Source organism: Psammomys obesus, unplaced genomic scaffold, assembly GCF_907164565.1.
Source record: "Psammomys obesus unplaced genomic scaffold, mPsaObe1.curated_primary_1811, whole genome shotgun sequence".
NCBI classification, from domain to species: domain Eukaryota; kingdom Metazoa; phylum Chordata; class Mammalia; order Rodentia; family Muridae; genus Psammomys; species Psammomys obesus.
The window spans coordinates 8,602,826-8,621,577 of NW_026596149.1; the positions used below are offsets into that span (position 1 = coordinate 8,602,826).

The window sequence follows — 18,752 nt, forward strand, 5'->3', positions numbered from 1 at the left end:
TATAGTTGATTGTAGTGTTTGCTTTATTTCTGTGTAAGGAGAACTTTCTTGTTGGGGGTGGGGAACGTTGCTGAATTGATACCTGTTAGGTGCCAGGTGGTATGCTGAGTGAATTACATACATTTTCTCATATAATCCTATGGAAATTTTTCAAAATTTGTCCTCGCATTCTTGATTAATAGAGTAGTAAATCAAGTAAAAGCAATCTCCATCCTGCTTTCTGGAAGCATAGGAAGAGTCCTCTAAAACCCCCACTTCTTAGACTTGCCCTGTTCAGATTCAGATTCAACAGGGGGGCCTAAGAACCTGCATTTATGCAGGTCAATTGCATTGTACCTTGAGGAGGCACTGTCTTGTAACCCACAGCTCCTGTGACACAGCCAATAAAAACTAAGAATCAACTTGTTTTTCTTTAAATCATATAACTTGATGATTCAAATCATGAAGTTATGAGTTATTGTGAGAAGTAATCGATAGTGAGATTTTCCCTTCTCTCCTTTCCTCTCGCTCTCTCTTTCTCTCAGCATTTAGCCTATAATCTCACCATGGTAGGCAAGTGCTCTGCTTACTACTAAGCTTCATCCACAGTGTTTTTGTATCTATCTTAAGACAGGGTCTTGCTAAGTTTTCCAAGATGGCCAGTAGCGGTATTTGAGTAACAGATCAGAGCTAACAGGAAAGAAAGAACTATTGTTGTATTTAGATGTCTCGTCCCCAAAAATCCAACAGAAATTAAATGTAGAGGTGTTCCTATAAACCTATAAACCTTCACTTTATGGACAGAAGACTAGATTTCTAGTTACCTGTCTGTTATGTGAATTAATTCCCTACTTCTTAGAAAGTATGTGTCTGAGGTAGGTAGTCTGTGAATCTGGGATAAAGTTTATATTAGTATATTCTAAATAAATAATGGTGTACAGTGACTTTTAAATATGGGGGAAGACTTTGAAGTTTTAATAAAACTACTCAAAAGATCAGGAAGGTGGTATTAATTTTTTCCATTTTTAAAAATAAAAGAGCTGCATGAGTGTGACTATAATGCATTCTAACTGTTGCTTTAATTGTGTAAAGGCATTTCTTTTGAAGAAGCTTCTGTTTTCCTCTGAGAAGTCATCATGGCGGGATTGCTCAGGTATGCTAGCTGGCTTTAAAGTGTTTATTCCATCTTCTCTTGTAAACCTGGTCTACTTAGCATTTATTGTTAGTAATCCTCTTTTTTTTTTTTAAGTCTGTCTTTAGTAGGAAACAGTTGGTAGACTGTTATTTTTTGAATGTTTCAAAAAGTTTTATGAACAGTGACTTTGTTATAAAATGTTCATTTTAGATTTTTCCAAGTAAGAGACAATATAGGCTATTATGACTAAGGGAAGACACTTGGCCTCTTGCTTACATGGCTGTTTCTCTTAACTTTTAAGATGATAATGTACCCATCAAGAGTACCCATGTGCTCTGGTGTTTGTTTGACAGGATCTCCCTGTATAACAAGGCTAGCCTAGAACTTGCTGTGTAGCTCAGGCTATCCTCAGACTCAAGATCTTCTACTCTCACTGCTTATGGCTAGGATCACATTCTTGCCCACCACGCCTGTTTACTGCTTGTTTCCTCCCTTGGCTTTCCCTTTTATTTTTATTTTCATATTTTATTTTTTGCCTTATTGAGTTCTAATCAAGAACTCAACATTCACTTTTTATTCCTTTATCTTTTATTATAATGCATTATTCAGTGGGAACACTGAACATAATTATATTGCAGAGAAAGCTATCAGAGTGTCTACAGCTTGAGTAAGACAGATCCAGCAGCTGCCTGATAACAAACATTTGCATTCCACTTGGCAGTTTGCAAACGTCTTTCCTCATTTGCAGCCTCATAGTCACTTCTAGAAGGCAGGATATTACAGTGCCATCTTTGTGTGTGAGAATATAATAGCCTCCATTCTAACCCATGACCACAGAATCTCGTCATGATTTTGAACTGAAGAGTTAAAGATGTCCTGTTAATATGAAATCCAAAAGTTCAGTAAAGAAACTTTGAGAGAGTCAGTTATTAACATGACTTTCAATTGCTGAAAACATTTCTTTCTCAAAAACACAGTCTCTGACAAATTTGGAAAGCATTCATAATGTCATGAAAGCTGTGGTGCAATGAATGGAACTGTTACTGACTGTAAAGACTTTCAATCCATTAGAGAAGACAGAGCCTCTTTAATGATAAAATGTGATTTATGTTGTTACACAGGCTTCATTTGGACATTTGAGTGTGATGGTTCATCTGGAGAGGGAGGGCTTGCCTAGATTCTGGAAGAAATGGCCTTGCTGTGCCGTCTCTGCAGTGCTCAGCTTACTATGGGATGGTGTAGTGGCATCTGGCTTGTGCAGCAAAACAGTGGTTGCTTCTTCTATTGTAATGGATTGTGGGTTTTGTGTGCTGATGCTATCTTATTGCCTTGCTCTTATTCATGTAAATTGGTCAGACATTAGAATTCAGAAGATGAGGAGAGCAAAGGTCTCCAGGGCCCCCGTTGTTCCTTATGCTTGATTCTACTGGAAAAGGAGCCTGAGTGCTCAGGGGTCCAGACAGAGATGACCAGCATATTGCCTCTCATACTGTTACATTCTGCACTTTTCAGTATTCTTCTTCTAACTGATGCCACTATTTAAAGTGATAATATTTTAATCTTTAGGCAAATTGCTTTTCTAAAGAGTAGTTTACAGTCTTCAAACTGTTACATATGTTTTCCTCATTCTTATAAAACACTTAATTTTCATTATTAAGGCAAGGCATTCTTACTATTTTTCATGACTGGATTTTCTTTTTCAGACACACCATTATAACCTATATTTTGGTCATTTTTAGAGGAAGAGCAGAAGGAGCTCCTGTGTCATACCTTATGTGATATTTTAGAAAGTGCTTGTGACAGCTCTGGATCATACTGCTTGGTTTCATGGTTCAGAGGAAGGATGACTGATGAAACGGCTAGTGTTTCTGCAAGTCCTGCGCAGTCTAGTTGCCAAGTGGAGCATTCTTGTAAGATACATTTTTATTTCCTGAAGTAATTCTTGTGCTTTTGTTTTAGTAAAACTACTGAAAATTTTGAAGAGGAAATATTTTAAGCTTCTATAACACTTTTTCTATCTTAAATTTAATTAGTAATCTTTAATTTTCTATTTCTTTTTCTATTTTAATTACTATAAGACAGTGTATTTTTACAAATGGAGTTACATTTATCTTGTAAGCATTTTTAAAATAATACTAGCTAACTTCTGCTTAATGAAATCTTCAAGAATTAGAATTCTGATTTTATCTAAAAAACGTACATTGTATGTAATAGAATAAGGTATACAGAGGGGCTTTTTACACTATTAAATATTTAAATATTCTTAGTTGCTTTCGAAAACAAAGATGGAGACATTTCTTAATTTTACACCATTATTTTGCTCCTAAACTTTTTAGACATTGTTTTATATCTGAACTAAAGTAATTTTAGTTTTGTTTAATTTATGTCGTTAAGTTTTCTGATCTTGATTGTAGTTTCTTCTTTTAAATAATCTAAATAATATCTAGTCTTGTTCATAAAAATTACAAACTTGAACATTTTCAAAAGTGGCCTAAATACTGCCAAAATGAACTAGTAAACTAGAGACTTCTGGTGGCAGGGATTATAGATAGGAGTTACTTTTCTGATATGCTTTGGAGAAATAATCTTGTAGTAGCTGATTTTGATAATTGGTCATCTCAAATACCTAGACTGCGTAAGTGATTTATTCCATCTACTGCAGTGCGCTTACTACTTTCTACATAAAAATGGTTTTGTAAAATTCAGATGCCTGACGTCAGGAAGTAAATATTGTGTGTGTCTGTATCACTTTCCATATGGAAATACCTATGAGACAGTGTCGCTTCCCCTGAACTGAAATGCCCCATTTTTTCATTATCTTTTTTCCCCCCTACTTCTGCAATTAGAATAGCTTGTGCTTGGCAAATTTTAATAACACATTTGCGAAGAATAATTTAAAATTTTAAATAGTTGTGTAATTTTTATCAGGCCTTTAAAATATTTCCTTGTAAAAAGAATTTATTTTGGAGTTGAGAATGACCTTTAAAGACAAATGAAAATTATTCAAATGGATGAAAATAAAACGTCATTGATTTTTAAATGTTTTTGTAAATTTTACTGTGTGGCATGTAAGCATGTTAATAATAACACCTGAGATACTAAATTTTGAGAGAGAGAGATAATTAAGCTATTCAGAGGGTTTAAATTAAGTTCCCTTAGTATTTTCATTTGGGTTTCAGTAATACCGTGTGCTTACTATGGGATAAGTGGTGCATTTCCATATTGACAGGTTAGGATGCTACAGAGTGAAAGGCCTCATACCACACGGTCACCTAAGTAACTAGTCTAGATGGACATGTTCTATGGAATCCCCTCCAAATGACATGCTGTAGACTTTTCTATTTTACTTAATGACTCATTTTAAAAATAAGCATGATATAAACCATATTTGAAATATGCTTTTAACTTCATATACATTTAAAACATTTTATTAACTGAAAATTTGAGAATTTATCTTAGATACTGACAGTTGAACTGAACTTATATTGAAATATTTATTCCATATAACAACCTGTTTTACCTGTTTTTCTTTGTCCTCAGCTGTGATCCTTTCTCGTGTTTTATTTTCCATCATTTCTGACTGCTAAACTTTATTTTTTTGCTTGCCTCTTTAAAGTCCTCTATGTTAACTTCACAGTATATCATGAGCAGGCATTATAAAACAGTATAATTTGGAAAGGTTAGAGAGAGTTTTTTTATCCTCAAAGTTTAAATGTGAACTGCTTCCTCACTTATTGATACTGTATTCTGTACAGGCATTAATTCATTGGCTTTTGTGGTGTGTATATTTTTTGCTTGTTAGTGATGCACACTTGTTTGCAGTAGTGACTTCTTGGGTTCAATTTCAGTTTGTTTCCCACTTAAACCAGAAGATAAATTAATCCATCTGGACGTCTAAAGATTTGAGAAAGTCATTTGAAACACAGAAGAGTTAAACCGAGGCTGTATAAAGCTAGTATAATATGCAGTTTTAAATTGTAAATAAAAGTTTTAATTCTGATTTTATAATCACTAGTGAAAATGTACATGTGACTTATTCTGATTTGCTTCATTAAATTGTTCATTGAAAGAAAGTAGGCATTTTGATTAGCCACTTTTAAAGGCTTTATCTTCTGGAAACCAAGACTGAGTGTACATGTTAGTGCTAGTTAGAGCTTGGTGCTCTTAGAATTCCTAGATGTGTGGACTTCAGGTCCCTCTTCTACAACTGGAGATGACGAGGCCAGGACCACTAAGTCAGAACAGGCCTGTCACACAGTGTCCAGTGCTTAGTAAATGTTATCTCTGCTTTAAATGCTTTCCTTGATTTCTTTACAAATTTAAAATGTTTATTTATTAATATAATCTTAACAGTGATTGAAAACTTGTAAATCGTTGCATGAATAAATGAGGAAACAAACTTAAATCTGACCTTGAACCTGTGATTTCAGTGCTATGCCTTTTATACACATTTGTTTAATAAGTGAGCTCTAAGCCCAAGGATTTTGTATTAAGAAAGACTAGCTCTGATGTTACATCTGTCCATAAATGAAGGATTTAAGTTCAGGACACATGACAAGGTGTGACAAACAGGCAGTAGTCCCTCCTATTTTGCATGTTCTCCAGCTTAACCAAATTGTACAGAGATGTTTGTTACTTAGTAACCCTTGTACATTCTCAGTACTGTATCCATTTTAGTTATATCCATAGTAACTAAGATGATGAACTACAAATTCATGTTATTATAAAGTTCAGAGTAAACTGAGAATTGTAAGGGAATAAGAAATAGGGAATGTTTTGATTGCTTGAAAGTATTTACAGCCTGCTATGTGTATCTTGTGTCATTTATTTGCCATGTGTAGTGCTGAAAAGTGTCTTTTATGTATAGCTGCCTTGGCTGTCGAAGAGCTTGGCTTTGAGCGATTTCATGCATTAATTCAGTAAGTAACATTGAAACATTTAAAATACTTACCTTGTGGACACATTGCCATTTTAAGTCTGTTCATCCTGTGGGTCCTGAGACTTACATAGCACTTTTTAACTTAAACATGAGCCTAAAATACCTTGTTTGAGCATTAATTTGCTTTCATATTTAAAAATAATATATACATGTGTGTGATTCTAAGTCTTAAAGTAACTATCCAAGTACACTTTTTAAAACTCCAAGTTAAATGCCTCTTCATCATTATCAGTGAAAAAAGATCATTTTATCATAGTTTTCTGTTCTGAGTGAATATAAAGCTATTTGCAGTGAGAAAAATCCTAAGATTTTTTTTTTTTGTCAAAATATGCTTCCTATAATTTTCATTAATAGTACCCATATTTCATCAAAACATTTAAAGATTTTATTATAAAATCAAAGGGAGGCTGCTATGGTGACAGAATTATAGGTGGCATTTTGAAATTTAACATTATTTCTTTCAAAAGAAGCCACAAATGTCTACTGTAGTTTTAGCCCTCATATTTGTTGACAAGCTTTCATGCTTTAAATGATAGTTCTCTGGTTATTGAACACCCGTTTGAAGAAGGCCAGTCTGTTGTCTAAATAGCTGCATAGACTGAAAAACTGGTGCCAAGTGCTGCACCTAAGAGACACGGAGGCCCCCTGCCAGTACTCAGATTGCCTTAGTAGGCTGGGTTATATATGGTAGGAGTTGTCAGCAATAGTTTTTGCTTTCCTTGGCTAAATTTGTTTTTAGAATTTGAAGTTTGTATATTGTAATGAGTAAGAATTTAAATTTTTCTCAATTTATAAATGGAGTAATTGGGATATTAATACTCAATTCTTCTTCCCCCCCAGAAAAAGATCATTCAGAACTCTATCAGAATTAAAAGCTGCTGTCTTGGACCAGTATTCAATGTGGGGAAACAAATTTGGAGTCTTGCTTTTTCTGTATTCTGTGTTACTGACAAAGGTGTGTTTAAGATGATTTGTTTTATTAGCTGTGCACTGTTAGAAACTGTGTGGCTGCTGTTAATACACCCAGGGTGAGAAGCATGTTGTTGATGAGGACTTTGTCTCTGACTCTGCCATTCTTTAACCACACTTCCCCTGCTCTGTATGGACTGCAGAGGTGACTGTTCATGTTCTAATCATAAAGTGTTTTCAGTTCTTCTGAATTTTGGCTTCCTTTGACTTTAGCAGCATCTAGCACTTGGACTTTTAGACCTTGTAGAAACTTTTTCTGAACCCCTTTCTCCTAGATTTATTTGTTAATCATCGTGCTACTTTCTCATATGGTGTCTTATATTAAAAAAAAAAAAACATTTTATGTAATAATTTTGTTTACTTCTTTATGTGTTCTCTTATTCTTCTATTCTGAATTTTAGAATTCTGGAAGAGTAATTTTCTGGGTCCTATGTAATTATTCTTATTTTTCTTCTTTGGGTAGTTATTTTTTCGCAACTCACCTCTCTGCAACTGACTCCAGCATGCACACTTTCAAATGCACGCTTTTGCAAATGCCAATTTCAACTACTTGTAGCCTTTTAGTCTCACCTAGAATATCCCCCTTGTCTTTTAAAAGTTTTCTGTTTTTTATATGAAAATTGCATATTAATAATTCCATTAGCAATTCCATTGTGGTTTGGGGTGTTAGTTTTTAGATTTGTTTTATTTATTACATGTAGAAAACATTTTGAGAAATTAGATAGTTGTGGACAGACTCAAGGGCAGACTCAGTGTGGTGAGGACCATTTGGTGCATGTAGGGACTCTGTAGATGAGAAGAATTTTACAGTAGGAGAAGCAAGTCGCAAGAAGAAAGGGATTTGGGTATAGCACAGATTTGGGAGGTTATAAATACTACCAGCCTACTGCAGTCTGACCTACTTAGGGACAACTGTGAAAGGTGTTACTTATACCTTTTACATAAGAAATCTTTTGTAAGTTACACAAAAAAACACTTAAGGCTTCATAACAGATTTAGAACACAATATAATCTTTAATATAGAAATGACATCTTTTGTGGATAAAAGATGCCTAAATTGGAATGAGAATTTGTGATGAAGAGATTTGGCAAATGGAACTGTAGAGTCTAGGAACCTAGGAAGGTAGTGTTATGGTAGAAGCCTAAGTCAGAATGGTGACCATAGAATGGATGAGAATGGGAACATATTTAGAATAGAGAATAAGTAATCAGAGAAATGGACCAAATGAGGTTGGATGGTTGGGCTAGCTGTGGTGATGTGGCTGAGGTGGCGCACCCTCATGAATTTTCCTGACTGTTCACTCACGCCCAGTGTTTACGCCTCAAATTCTGGTACTTCCTGTATCCCTTGATCTTTCTGCCAGTTTGCTGATGTTCCCTTGGACACCTTTGAACTGTTGCTGTCTGAAGTGCTTCCCCCATGCCCACCGACTGTGCCACTTGTTCCCACCATGTGTTTTGAGTTTGTCATGGCCTGCTTTGCTTTGTTGAGATCACACACCTCTCTTTTCCCCTCTGATGCTTAGGCAGTTGTCTAACACATTGGTTGCTGCTTGTCTGTATTATCCTTAGCTGTGGTCTGTAGTGGTTCACAGTAGGTGAACAGTGCTGTGGATGTCACCTCATGTCATTTCAGAGTTGACGAGGTTAAGGTCCCTTGATCTTCCTGTGCTTCTCCAGCCTCCTATTTATAAGATTGGAAAAGTATCAGGGGATGTTTTTACAAAATTAGAAACTTCCTGCTCTCATAACGGCTATTTTATTTTGTTACTGTATATCTGAATTACAAATTTGGGGGAGAAAGTACAGTCATATGTAAGCTTTCCATTTACCTCTGTACTTAGTATTTAACTTTACATCTCTATCTAAACTTTACTGTAAAGTTTCTTAAAATGACCTAAAGTAAAGTGAGTTTTCTTAGTAGGTATATTAGCCTGAAGTTAAATAAATATTAACTTTTGTATTAAATACTTTCCGTTTCTCTCTTAAAAATTGTTATCTGTGTTCCTTTAGCCAACACCAGACTTACTATTTTTGAGACGTGTCCTTTATAGAGCCCATGAAAGAAAATGGAAAGTAATCTTTGGCAAGCTACTTTTTAACATCTCAAGTCTGGGAAATTTGAATAGTATTTTACTAACATAGTCCAAACTGGTCATACTGTGTACTTTAGTTTTAAAATGAAGTTAATGAAATCTTGGTCTCTTTAGGGCATTGAAAACATAAAGAATTCAATTGAAGATGCAAATGAGCCTTTGATAGACCCTGTGTACGGGCATGGCAGGTAATGGCTGTGGTCTGCTATCTTTTACTAAGTTCGGGGCCTCAGGAGTGGGAATTTTCTGATGAGTGTGTGGGCAGCAGAATCTGTGGGCTTGACCAGCCCTATGCGTGTGCACTGCGCTGCGCTAGCCAGTGTTCGCTGTGTGGGGCCAGTGTGTTGGCATCCAGTTCCAGGTTGTTTCCACAGAACTGTTGTTATGGGAAGTCTCTTGTTTACAATACTGATGACAAGATTTTAGCAAAGTGTCCTGTATATCAACTCATGACTTTTAAAAAGTCTAAATTTACTCACATTAACTTAGAAATAAGGATTTTCTTATCTATCTCTGTTAGTTTCATCTTGAGTTAAAACAATTCTTTCTTAGTTTTTGTTTTGTTTTGTTTTTTGCTTATTTTACCCAAATCAATAGAATAGTGGAAATTAATCTACTCTTCTACAGGCCTTCTTTTTAGGTGTGTCTGCCTTGGTTGTTAAGGTTCACCTATCTTCTATCAAAGACAATATGTTAAATATAATTGTAATGGTCTCCATCCATTACAAAGAGAAGTTTCTTTAGTGTGGGGTGAAAATTGCATGTATAAAGATAAATATTTTAAATGTAGTTAAGGATTATGCTGATTTAGTAAAGTTGCTTTTATAGGTTCTTCTCCAAGACCCGTGACTTCAATAGTCAGGTAGTTAAGATTTGAAATCCCAGTTTTCCAGTACCAAATATCTGTACCCAACATCATGCACATGCAAGTAACGTTATGTAGACTGAGCAGTTTGTATTTATTTAGGAGTATGTCTGTAAATATATGTAACAAAAGTTAAAAGAAAATAGCAGTTAATGGAGACTAAGGTGATACATCAGAGGGGCTGAAGAAAGAAAGGGGAAGGGTAAAATGATATAATTTCAAAATTTTATTATCTATAAAAATAAATATAAACACTAAGCAAACAGACTAAATTTTATTCATTTAAATATGCCTCCTTAAATTTGCTTAGCTTCTGAGGTCACATAGCGCCAAGGCCGGTCACAGAAAAGGGCATTGGAGGTTCCCTCTTGTGTTTTAACATAATGTAATGTAAAGAGTCATTTTAAAACTTTATTGTAGTAATTACTTGATTTGAAGAAGTAGTTTTCTGCCTGTTTTAACTGATATTTAATTTTTATTGCTAGCCAAAGCTTAATTAACCTCCTACTGACGGGTCATGCAGTATCTAATGTATGGGATGGAGATAGAGAGTGCTCAGGAATGCGTAAGTATGTTCTTTGCTGTGTTCTTAGATAATTAATATTTCAGTGAGATATGGGCAGTTGATACTCATCTATTTAATGGCTCTCCATTATGTGAATGCTAAGGTAAGTGCTTTCTGTTAGAAGAACACTTTATGGTCATCTTGGGTCCTAAATCTATGAGCTTAGTCAGGCTTGATCCCCAAGGCTTTGGTTCTCAGCTGGTTTGTTACTGGGACTGTGCAAATAACTTTAGAGACGGTGATCTGTCTCTTAGCGGATGTGACACAAGACTATTAATCCAGGGCCAGGCTGCATTTAGGGCTGGAAGTTACGGGAAATCATAAAGTAATTGAATTACCTGTTTGACAGTGTCCTGATTTTTCTATATTACTTTTACTATACACTTTAGTATGCTGGGCAGATTTAATGTTTTCTTAGGTTTTACATCTACTCACCCTTCCATTAGCTTTCCCATTTCTGGTTTCAGTTATTTTGTTTCAGTTTCTCACATTGTCAGGAGCATCAACTGGAGCAAAATGGCCAGTTCAGTCTCTTAAGCAGAGCTGATGCACAACTATGTTAAGAAACATTTGAGCAAAACTTACAGTGCTCCAGAGTTTACAGCCCACAATGCAACCTTGCACTGTGCTGTCTGGAGATTGAGAGCCTGACCTATTCCGTGATGAGTGAACCTCAGTTCACTTAGTGATGAAGTTAGAGTGAGAGCCCAGCTTGCTGATGAATCCCTACAAGGGCTCTGTCCTGAATCCAAAGGACTCTCCGTTCTGATTTAAATTTAAAAGCATGTGATCCTGCTGAAGTGCCAGCCTCTCTTGTGTAGTGTGCAGGTTCTTTGATTCTCCCTGCTCACTTCCCCCTCCTGCTGAAGCTTCCTGGTCTCTGAGGACTGTGCTGTAATTTCAGACAACTAGGGAAGGAAGTGCAGTTTGCACATCTCCTCCTCCTGCCTGGCCTAGCCTCAAGCACTGCTAATTCCTACTGCTTGCTCTGCCATAACCGTTAGTCTCCTGCTTGTCACTAAGTTCTCCTGGTCCAGTTTCCTGTGCTTTCTACCATTTCACTCGGGTTGCCCTACTACAAACTCAGATCTCTCTGCCCTCCTGCCTCTCCTGGGTGCATAGGTTCTTACCCTTTTGAGGGTCTAACCTCAGTTACAGAATTTGTTCACCACTTACAGAAGCCTTCCTTCCTGGTGTATACAAATTCATCCTTTTCTAACTCCTGAAGTACTGTCATTCAAGACCAAGAGTATCGTTTTACTATAGGTGGTTTAAAGTACAGTTTAAGGATCACGACTAAGTAAAGGCTATAAGATAGAGTTGTCTTCAGAAAGAGAATCGCCTAAGTGCCTTTAAATTCTCCTTTCAGTCTTTAGGAATGTTGACTTGAGCTTAAATCTATGTCCAGATGTTTAAGCATAAAATAAAATCCATACATTTATTCAGCAATTACTGTATGTATTTCTGGCTTAGACAACATGGTAGGGAGTGTAGACATAAATGAAAAGTTATATAGTAGTTTTCAAACACCTAGAAAAGTCACTTCTCTTGCCTTAATTTCCTTTGTCATCAAATGGTTATTATAAATACTAGGAGTTCTGTAGTGTCTGCATGGGCTTTTAGGAAGAGCTCAAGTCTCTGTCAAATGCTTCTTCACCAAGTTTAGGTGGATGAAAACATGTACAAAGATGACATGATAATGGTGAAATGAGACATATTGAAATAAGAACCATACACATGCTGAGGAAGAAGGAACTTTTTCCCACTGTGTTAATGTTGGTGTAAATAGACACAGGAATTTTGATGGAGGCAGATAGCATGAGCAAGAGAGTTTTTGGGGAAACACATACATTATATGTTTAGAAGGGAGACAGACAGATTGAATAGAGCAGTGTACATTATTTGGAGACCTTAAAATCATGAATATTAAAGATCTAGCTGAGAAAAGTTAAGGGTAGAATTTTTAGAAATTGGGACATGGCCATAAAACTTAAAACTTCTGAGTGATTCTGCTATGATGTGTGATGGACAGTGGTAAAAGGAAAAGACTGTGTCAGCGTGGGCTTGGATGAGAACACAGAACCTGCTAAATGCCATCACACTGTAAGTATTGAACAGAAATAACATTGTAGGATCTGGGGAAAAAGGATGCTGTCAGTTTGTAGACTTATTGGAGTGGAATCACAAGTTGAAAGAAAGCTATGGCATACAGCTTAGACAGTGAGACAGGTGATATCGCATGACAGTGATAGACAGTGGTGCAGGAAGGAAAAGAATAACATTTTATTCCTTTCTTCAAGTAGTATGTTTTGGATATGTGTTTTGAACCTCAGTGTGGTTAATGAAACAGAAGCTTGGGTGATTATTAATTTGCCCACAGTTAAACAGCAAAAACTAAATTAACAGGACTCCTGACCATGCCAAGGCCTCTGCTTCTTCTCTGTAGAACATCCTCCTTCTAAGTCAGTCCGCCTCTGCAGTAGAGTCTGCAGCAGGTAGAACTTGTAGAACTCACATTACAGGTGAGGGTGGAGTGCAGATAATTCGTGGGATTTTAAAGTGCATTTAATACTGCATTAATTAACACATAAAACATGAGAAAGCCTTTACAGGTATGTGAATTTTGACAATATGCTTAATCCTTCTGATATACCGCCATTATGTACTACATTTCATGTGCTAGTCACCCTAAAAGCTAGATGTTTGCCCACAGAGAAAAAAAGTTAATGCAAAGGTGTGTGTCCACAGTGTAGATCCGTGTCACATACCTCATTCAAGGGGAATGGTTGCTAGCAAAGAGTAAGGTCTTTCTGTGGTAAGATAGTTGAGATAGCAACCACCTGCAAGGGAGTTGCTCTCCAGCGGGGGCAGCGCCTAGAGGTGAGCTCTTTGCAGGGATCCAGAGTTTTGTTGTAATAATTAGAAATCCCCTCAGGTGTGACCTGGGAATGTTCATTGAAAAGTGGACAAGGCATTTTTTTATTCACCTTTATTTGTTAAGGTTATTAGTGTTTGAACTCCATGTGTGTCTTTTGCCTTGAGCAATTTATCTTGGGTGAGCATGAAGATGGTTTCTAGTTTTGACTACTACAAAACAAATCTGTAAGAAACCTTGGCATGCGGGTTGGTCCTATTCCATGTTCCTGCAGGATTGATTTGTTTAACTAGGTATGTACTAAGGATTTAGTCAGCTGGTGACTTCTTCTTAGTAATAACTTTATTGAAATCTCATCTGTATACTATGCATACCATCCAGTCAGAATGTAGACTAAACCAAACCTGAAATTCCTTTCTTGCTTCGTAAAGCAATCCTGGTCTCTCAGCAGCAGCTCTGCATACTTCCTTCACTCCTCATTGACAGCTACTAGTCAGCTTCCTGTTTCTGTAAACTGTCATGTCCTGGGCATTTAATACAAATAGGATAATATGTCCAGTGTTTGTGACAAATTTCTTTCACTCTGAACAGTGTTTCACTATACTGGTGCTTTACTTTTATCAATGAGAAAGCAATATTGCAGTGTGTGGATGAGCCATACATATTTATTCATCATCAATTGCTAGACATTTGAAATGGCCTCCTGACTGTTATGGCTAATGCTGTTAGGGACATCCATGTGCAAGTTTTTGTGAGAGCATGTGCTTTTATCTTCCTTTGCTGTATACCTAGAAATTGAAATCCTAGATCATATATTAACTCAGAAGATTTAATCTTTTGAGGAATATCTCTTTAACTGTTAACTAATGATGACTTTTTCTCTAAAATGTGCCTTAACAACTAATAGAGTATCAGTATATCTTTGTGACTAGAGAGTTCTGGTTTTTCTGGTCCTGGTTAATAACTGAGCACTGTCCATCTTTAAAATTTCATCAGTTTATAACAAGTGATTACATATTTTAATTGTCGTTTGTTCTGCTTCCTAATGAAGCTAAACAAACATGTTATTATGTAAGCTTTTAAAGACCTTGTCCTCTGGGAATCACCTCCTACCGGGAGGGGCTAATGTGTCACAATGGCTGAGGCTCTGTAAATACTTCATTATAGTGCAGGTAATTTCTTGTAATATTTTCTTAGGTAAATTTTGCCTAGTGTTGACTTTTATTCCTAAGGTTTTCGCTTCTGTGATGTTTAGTCATTTGATACTTTCTGCTTCATTAGGCTTTGTTGCTCTTTCCCCCATAACAATTCTGTATTTCTATTATCCCCAGATTAAACTAATAGTCTCTAATGTTTTCTTCAAATGTTTTTTTTTTACTTTTGTATATCTTGTCCATTCATCATTTTTATACATTCAATTGGTGGTTAATTGTAAGGAATAATTGATGCTCATTAATGTAAAGATACATGGAAAATACAGAAATATAAACTCTAAGGTATATGATCATTTCAGAATTCAACAATTAAGTAATGTGATTTACAGTTGTGATTTATTAGAATTAAACATCAGAAGTGCTGCTCTCCTGAAATTGTATTACTTTCAACAACATGTTTTATTAGCTAGAGTCAGAGTACTAGGTAAAGTTAGATCTCCTTGTCAAATCTACATGTGAGATAATCAGTCATTTCAGAGTGTAAGTATATTGTTTTTAATGTGAATAGGATTGTATGTCTTGGTGTTTGAAATATAAATGTAAATGGCTAGCTGGTTAGTTTTTATTGTCAGCTTGACAGAACCTAGAGTCACCTAGGAAGAGAAAACATCAGTTAATTAAGGAACAGTCCAAATTAGGTTGGCCTATGATAGTGTGAATGAAAATGGCTACATGGCTCATATATTTGCATGCTTAGCCACCAGTTGGTGAACTGTTTGAGAAGGACTAAAAGAATTATCAGGTGTGGCATTGTTGGAGTAGGTGTGGCCTTGGAGGAAGTGTGTCAGTGGGGGTGGCCTTTGATACTTCTATAGCCCACACCAGGCCCAGTCTCTTCCCTTCTTCCCCCCTCCCCCCATCCCTTCCTTTTTCCCCTCTCCCCTCTCCCTATTTCTCTGACTGGCCCCCACCTCTTGATCAGGTTACTGCTCCAGCACCATGCCTGTCTGCTTTCTGCTGTAATGATAATAGACTAACCCTCTAAAACTATAAGCAAGCCTTCAATTAAAATGCTTTCTTTTATAAGAGTTGCCTTGATTATGCTGTCTGCACAGCAATAGGACAATGACTAAGCCATCCTGTGACTATGCCTGTGATGGACTGATGGTTGATGTGGAAGGGTCTAGCCTACTGCAGACTGCACCGTCACTTGACAGGAGGGCTTAGCTATATGTATAAGGAAGCTAGCTGGGCATGAGCCTGGAAGTGTTCCAGGGAGGGAGGCAGCAAGCAGCTTTTCTCTGTGGCTTCTGTTTGAGATCCTACTCTGACTTTTCATAGTAATAAATTATGACCTGGAAGCATAAAATGAACAAACCCTTTTTCCTCCCCTACATTGCCTTTGACAAAATGCTTTAGCGCTCCAACATAAATGCAAACTAGAACAAATGGGCAGGCCAGTTGGTATTTATTTTTGTTAAGTGTAGGAGCTCTTATCCAGTAGTAGCAGACCAGCTTCTTAGGAATCCCCCAGGTAGTCATCAGTGGATTTAAAAGGATCTTCACTTTTTTTTTTCATATAATTTAAATTGAGGCATAGTTATTCATTCTTAACTCTCTATTGTAAGCACAAAATTTAATACTTAAGTGTATTTAGGGAAAGAACCATCACTAAGATCTTTAAAAAAAAAATAGATTTTAAACTGAAATTGCAGGTACCATTCCTACAAGTGAAATAATCAGGCTTTTCAGGTGGTTTATTACTTTGTATTTTAACTGCTGTATGTTTTTTTTAATATGGATTTTTTTTTCTTATTCACAACCCTCCTAGCTCATTTTTCCACATATCATAAACCTGTGTTCCCCTTACTCGGCAACCCACATTCTCTTCATTTTTTGAGACAATCATATATATAGTGTTAAATAGCTTAATTTAGCTAATCTATAATGAATAGATATTTCAGGACATGTATAATATATACAACTTTCATTAGTGAATTAAAGATAAAATTAAATATTACCTTTGGCCAAAAAATAGGCTTATTTTTCTTCTATCAATCTAATTAGTAGTTTTGAAAATTCAATCAGGAGTTTAGGTAATCTTCAGCACTCTTCTGAGATAATATTAGCAAAGAAAAAAGTCATAAAATTACCAATTTCTTGCAAAAAAAAAAAAAGCTAAAGACTATGAGACTTTTAAAGAAAATCTAATACAAATAAGTTCCGTAAATAATATAAAATGATATAAAAATACTATTTTACAGCTTGGAATAAAATAAATTAGATACATTTTGACTGTACTTAATTTTGATATACTTAATATAAGAAGATAATATTAAGTTTGGCAGTATAAGGATAACGCATTTGAAACATCTTCATCATGGTTGTGTACTCCCATATCCCAGAATGTGGAAGACAGAGGCAGGAAGGTAGAAGCAGGAATTCAAGGCCCATCCTCAACTACATAGTACACTGAGGCAGGTTGGAGTTTATGAGAGCTTTTCTCAAAAAAATCAGAAGGGAAACAAGGAAGAAATGTCATCTGAGCCAGACACCTGAGTGTGTGATTCCTGGCCAGCTCTGAACTATCTTGGTGATATTTCATATGATATTTAATCACCACGATAGATGAAGTCCTACTTTTCTGGATTTGGTCACACAGTGTTTTAAATGTACTGTTGTAGACATTTGACTACACCCAAGGCAATAGGTGACGCAGTACCTAGTTGTAACACTAGGTGGTGGTCATTGGTCCTAGAAATAAAACTGTACAGCCTGCTTCTCAACCCGTGTGTGTGTCTTGGAATAAGAATATTTTGTTGCTGCTTATATTTCAGAGATAAGGAGACAGACATGTTTGCTAACTGAAGAGTATCATTTCTACCCGTGTCTGCTGTTTGTGGTACTCCTACCCCCTTCCTTAATGCAACTCAAAGGCTAAAATTTTATTTATACTCTTAATACTCCTAAAATTTATTGAAGATTCCAAAGAGATTTTACTTGTACATAGAAGATTTACTGGTAGATATTAATATTTTTCATATTAGAAATTGTACCTGAGAAAAAGCTTTTAAATCTATGTTTATGGTCCTAATGTTTTATAGCTCTACTTACTGTACATTAACTCAAAGTGGTAGATATGAAAAGTGTTTACTACCAGCCCAGGTCCGCCTGTATGTGAGTAGTGTCACTGGTCAGCACCCTCTGTGCTTTGCCTGTTGTGGCTTACTACCTCCTTGGCTTGACTTCTGTGAGTTTAGCCTGATGCTGGTGATCCATCAGTGTTCAGCCAGGCTTGCCTCTGGTTCTGAGCTCTGCTGGAAGTTGCTTATCTCAGTTAAAGTCCCAAAACTGTCTCAGCCATAGTTTCTATCAAAGCAAGGTCATGTTACGTCGTCACATAAATCCAGAGCATGTTCCTTGAATTCTTTCTTTCTTTCAAATGATCACTGTAATCAGGTTTGCCATGTTTATGTGTTGAGGACCTAGCTGTGCTGTCACACACCTGTAGTTCTAGGTGCAGAAGAGGCTAAGATGGAAGGACTTTGAGGCCAAGGTGCTGGGGCTGGCCTGTACAATATTGAAAGACCCCGTATTGAAAAAGCAGGAAGCTCTGACAAATTTTCATTTCTTACCTTAATACATTGACTTTCATTCTTTCATCATATTCCTTGCTTTTAAATTTTCTTCTTATCTTTTCTAGCCTTGAAAAATTCTACATATGCCACAGGATTCAATTCAGATGTTGCCATTCTTTTAAGACTGCTCTGACACAGAAACAGGTTCAGTCTACCACACTCCACTCTGTATGAGTGTGTGTATGTGTGTATATACATATGTAGAAAGCGCGCATTGTTTCCATTTTCCCCGTGGTAAATTTTCATTTTTTATAAGGCAGAGCCTGTTTCTTAGTCATCACTGTTTCCCTAGCCTCAAGCATACTGTCTGGTTTCATTTACAATAGAAGGGGTAGCTTGAAATGTTCATGTTTTGCTGGGCAGTGGTGGTGCACACCTTTAACCACAGCACTTGGGAGTTCGAGGCCAGCCTGGTCTACAGAGCAAGTTCTAGGACAGCCAGGGCTACACAGAGAAACCCTGTTTGGAAAAGCCAAAAAAGAAGAAAGGAAGGAAGGAAGGAAGGAGGGAGGGAGGGAGGGAGGGAGGGAGGGAGGG

At 36.4% G+C, this 18,752-nt stretch overlaps 1 protein-coding gene across 5 annotated transcripts in view; it reads left to right on the top strand.

Moving 5' to 3' along the window:
* Window positions 1-18,752, top strand: part of Mindy3 (MINDY lysine 48 deubiquitinase 3) — a 71,609-nt gene that overhangs the window by 12,937 nt on the left and 39,920 nt on the right. For 3 of the 5 annotated variants that reach the window (XM_055593821.1, XM_055593825.1, XM_055593824.1), the window contains 6 exons: window positions 1,072-1,132; window positions 2,854-3,024; window positions 5,982-6,033; window positions 6,894-7,008; window positions 9,233-9,306; window positions 10,469-10,548. In XM_055593821.1, the coding sequence (XP_055449796.1) occupies window positions 1,072-1,132; window positions 2,854-3,024; window positions 5,982-6,033; window positions 6,894-7,008; window positions 9,233-9,306; window positions 10,469-10,548 (553 nt within the window). Of the gene's footprint in view, window positions 1-1,071; window positions 1,133-2,853; window positions 3,025-5,981; window positions 6,034-6,893; window positions 7,009-9,232; window positions 9,307-10,468; window positions 10,549-18,752 lie in introns of those variants that run through there. The other 2 variants (XM_055593822.1, XM_055593823.1) reach the window with 2 other exon arrangements.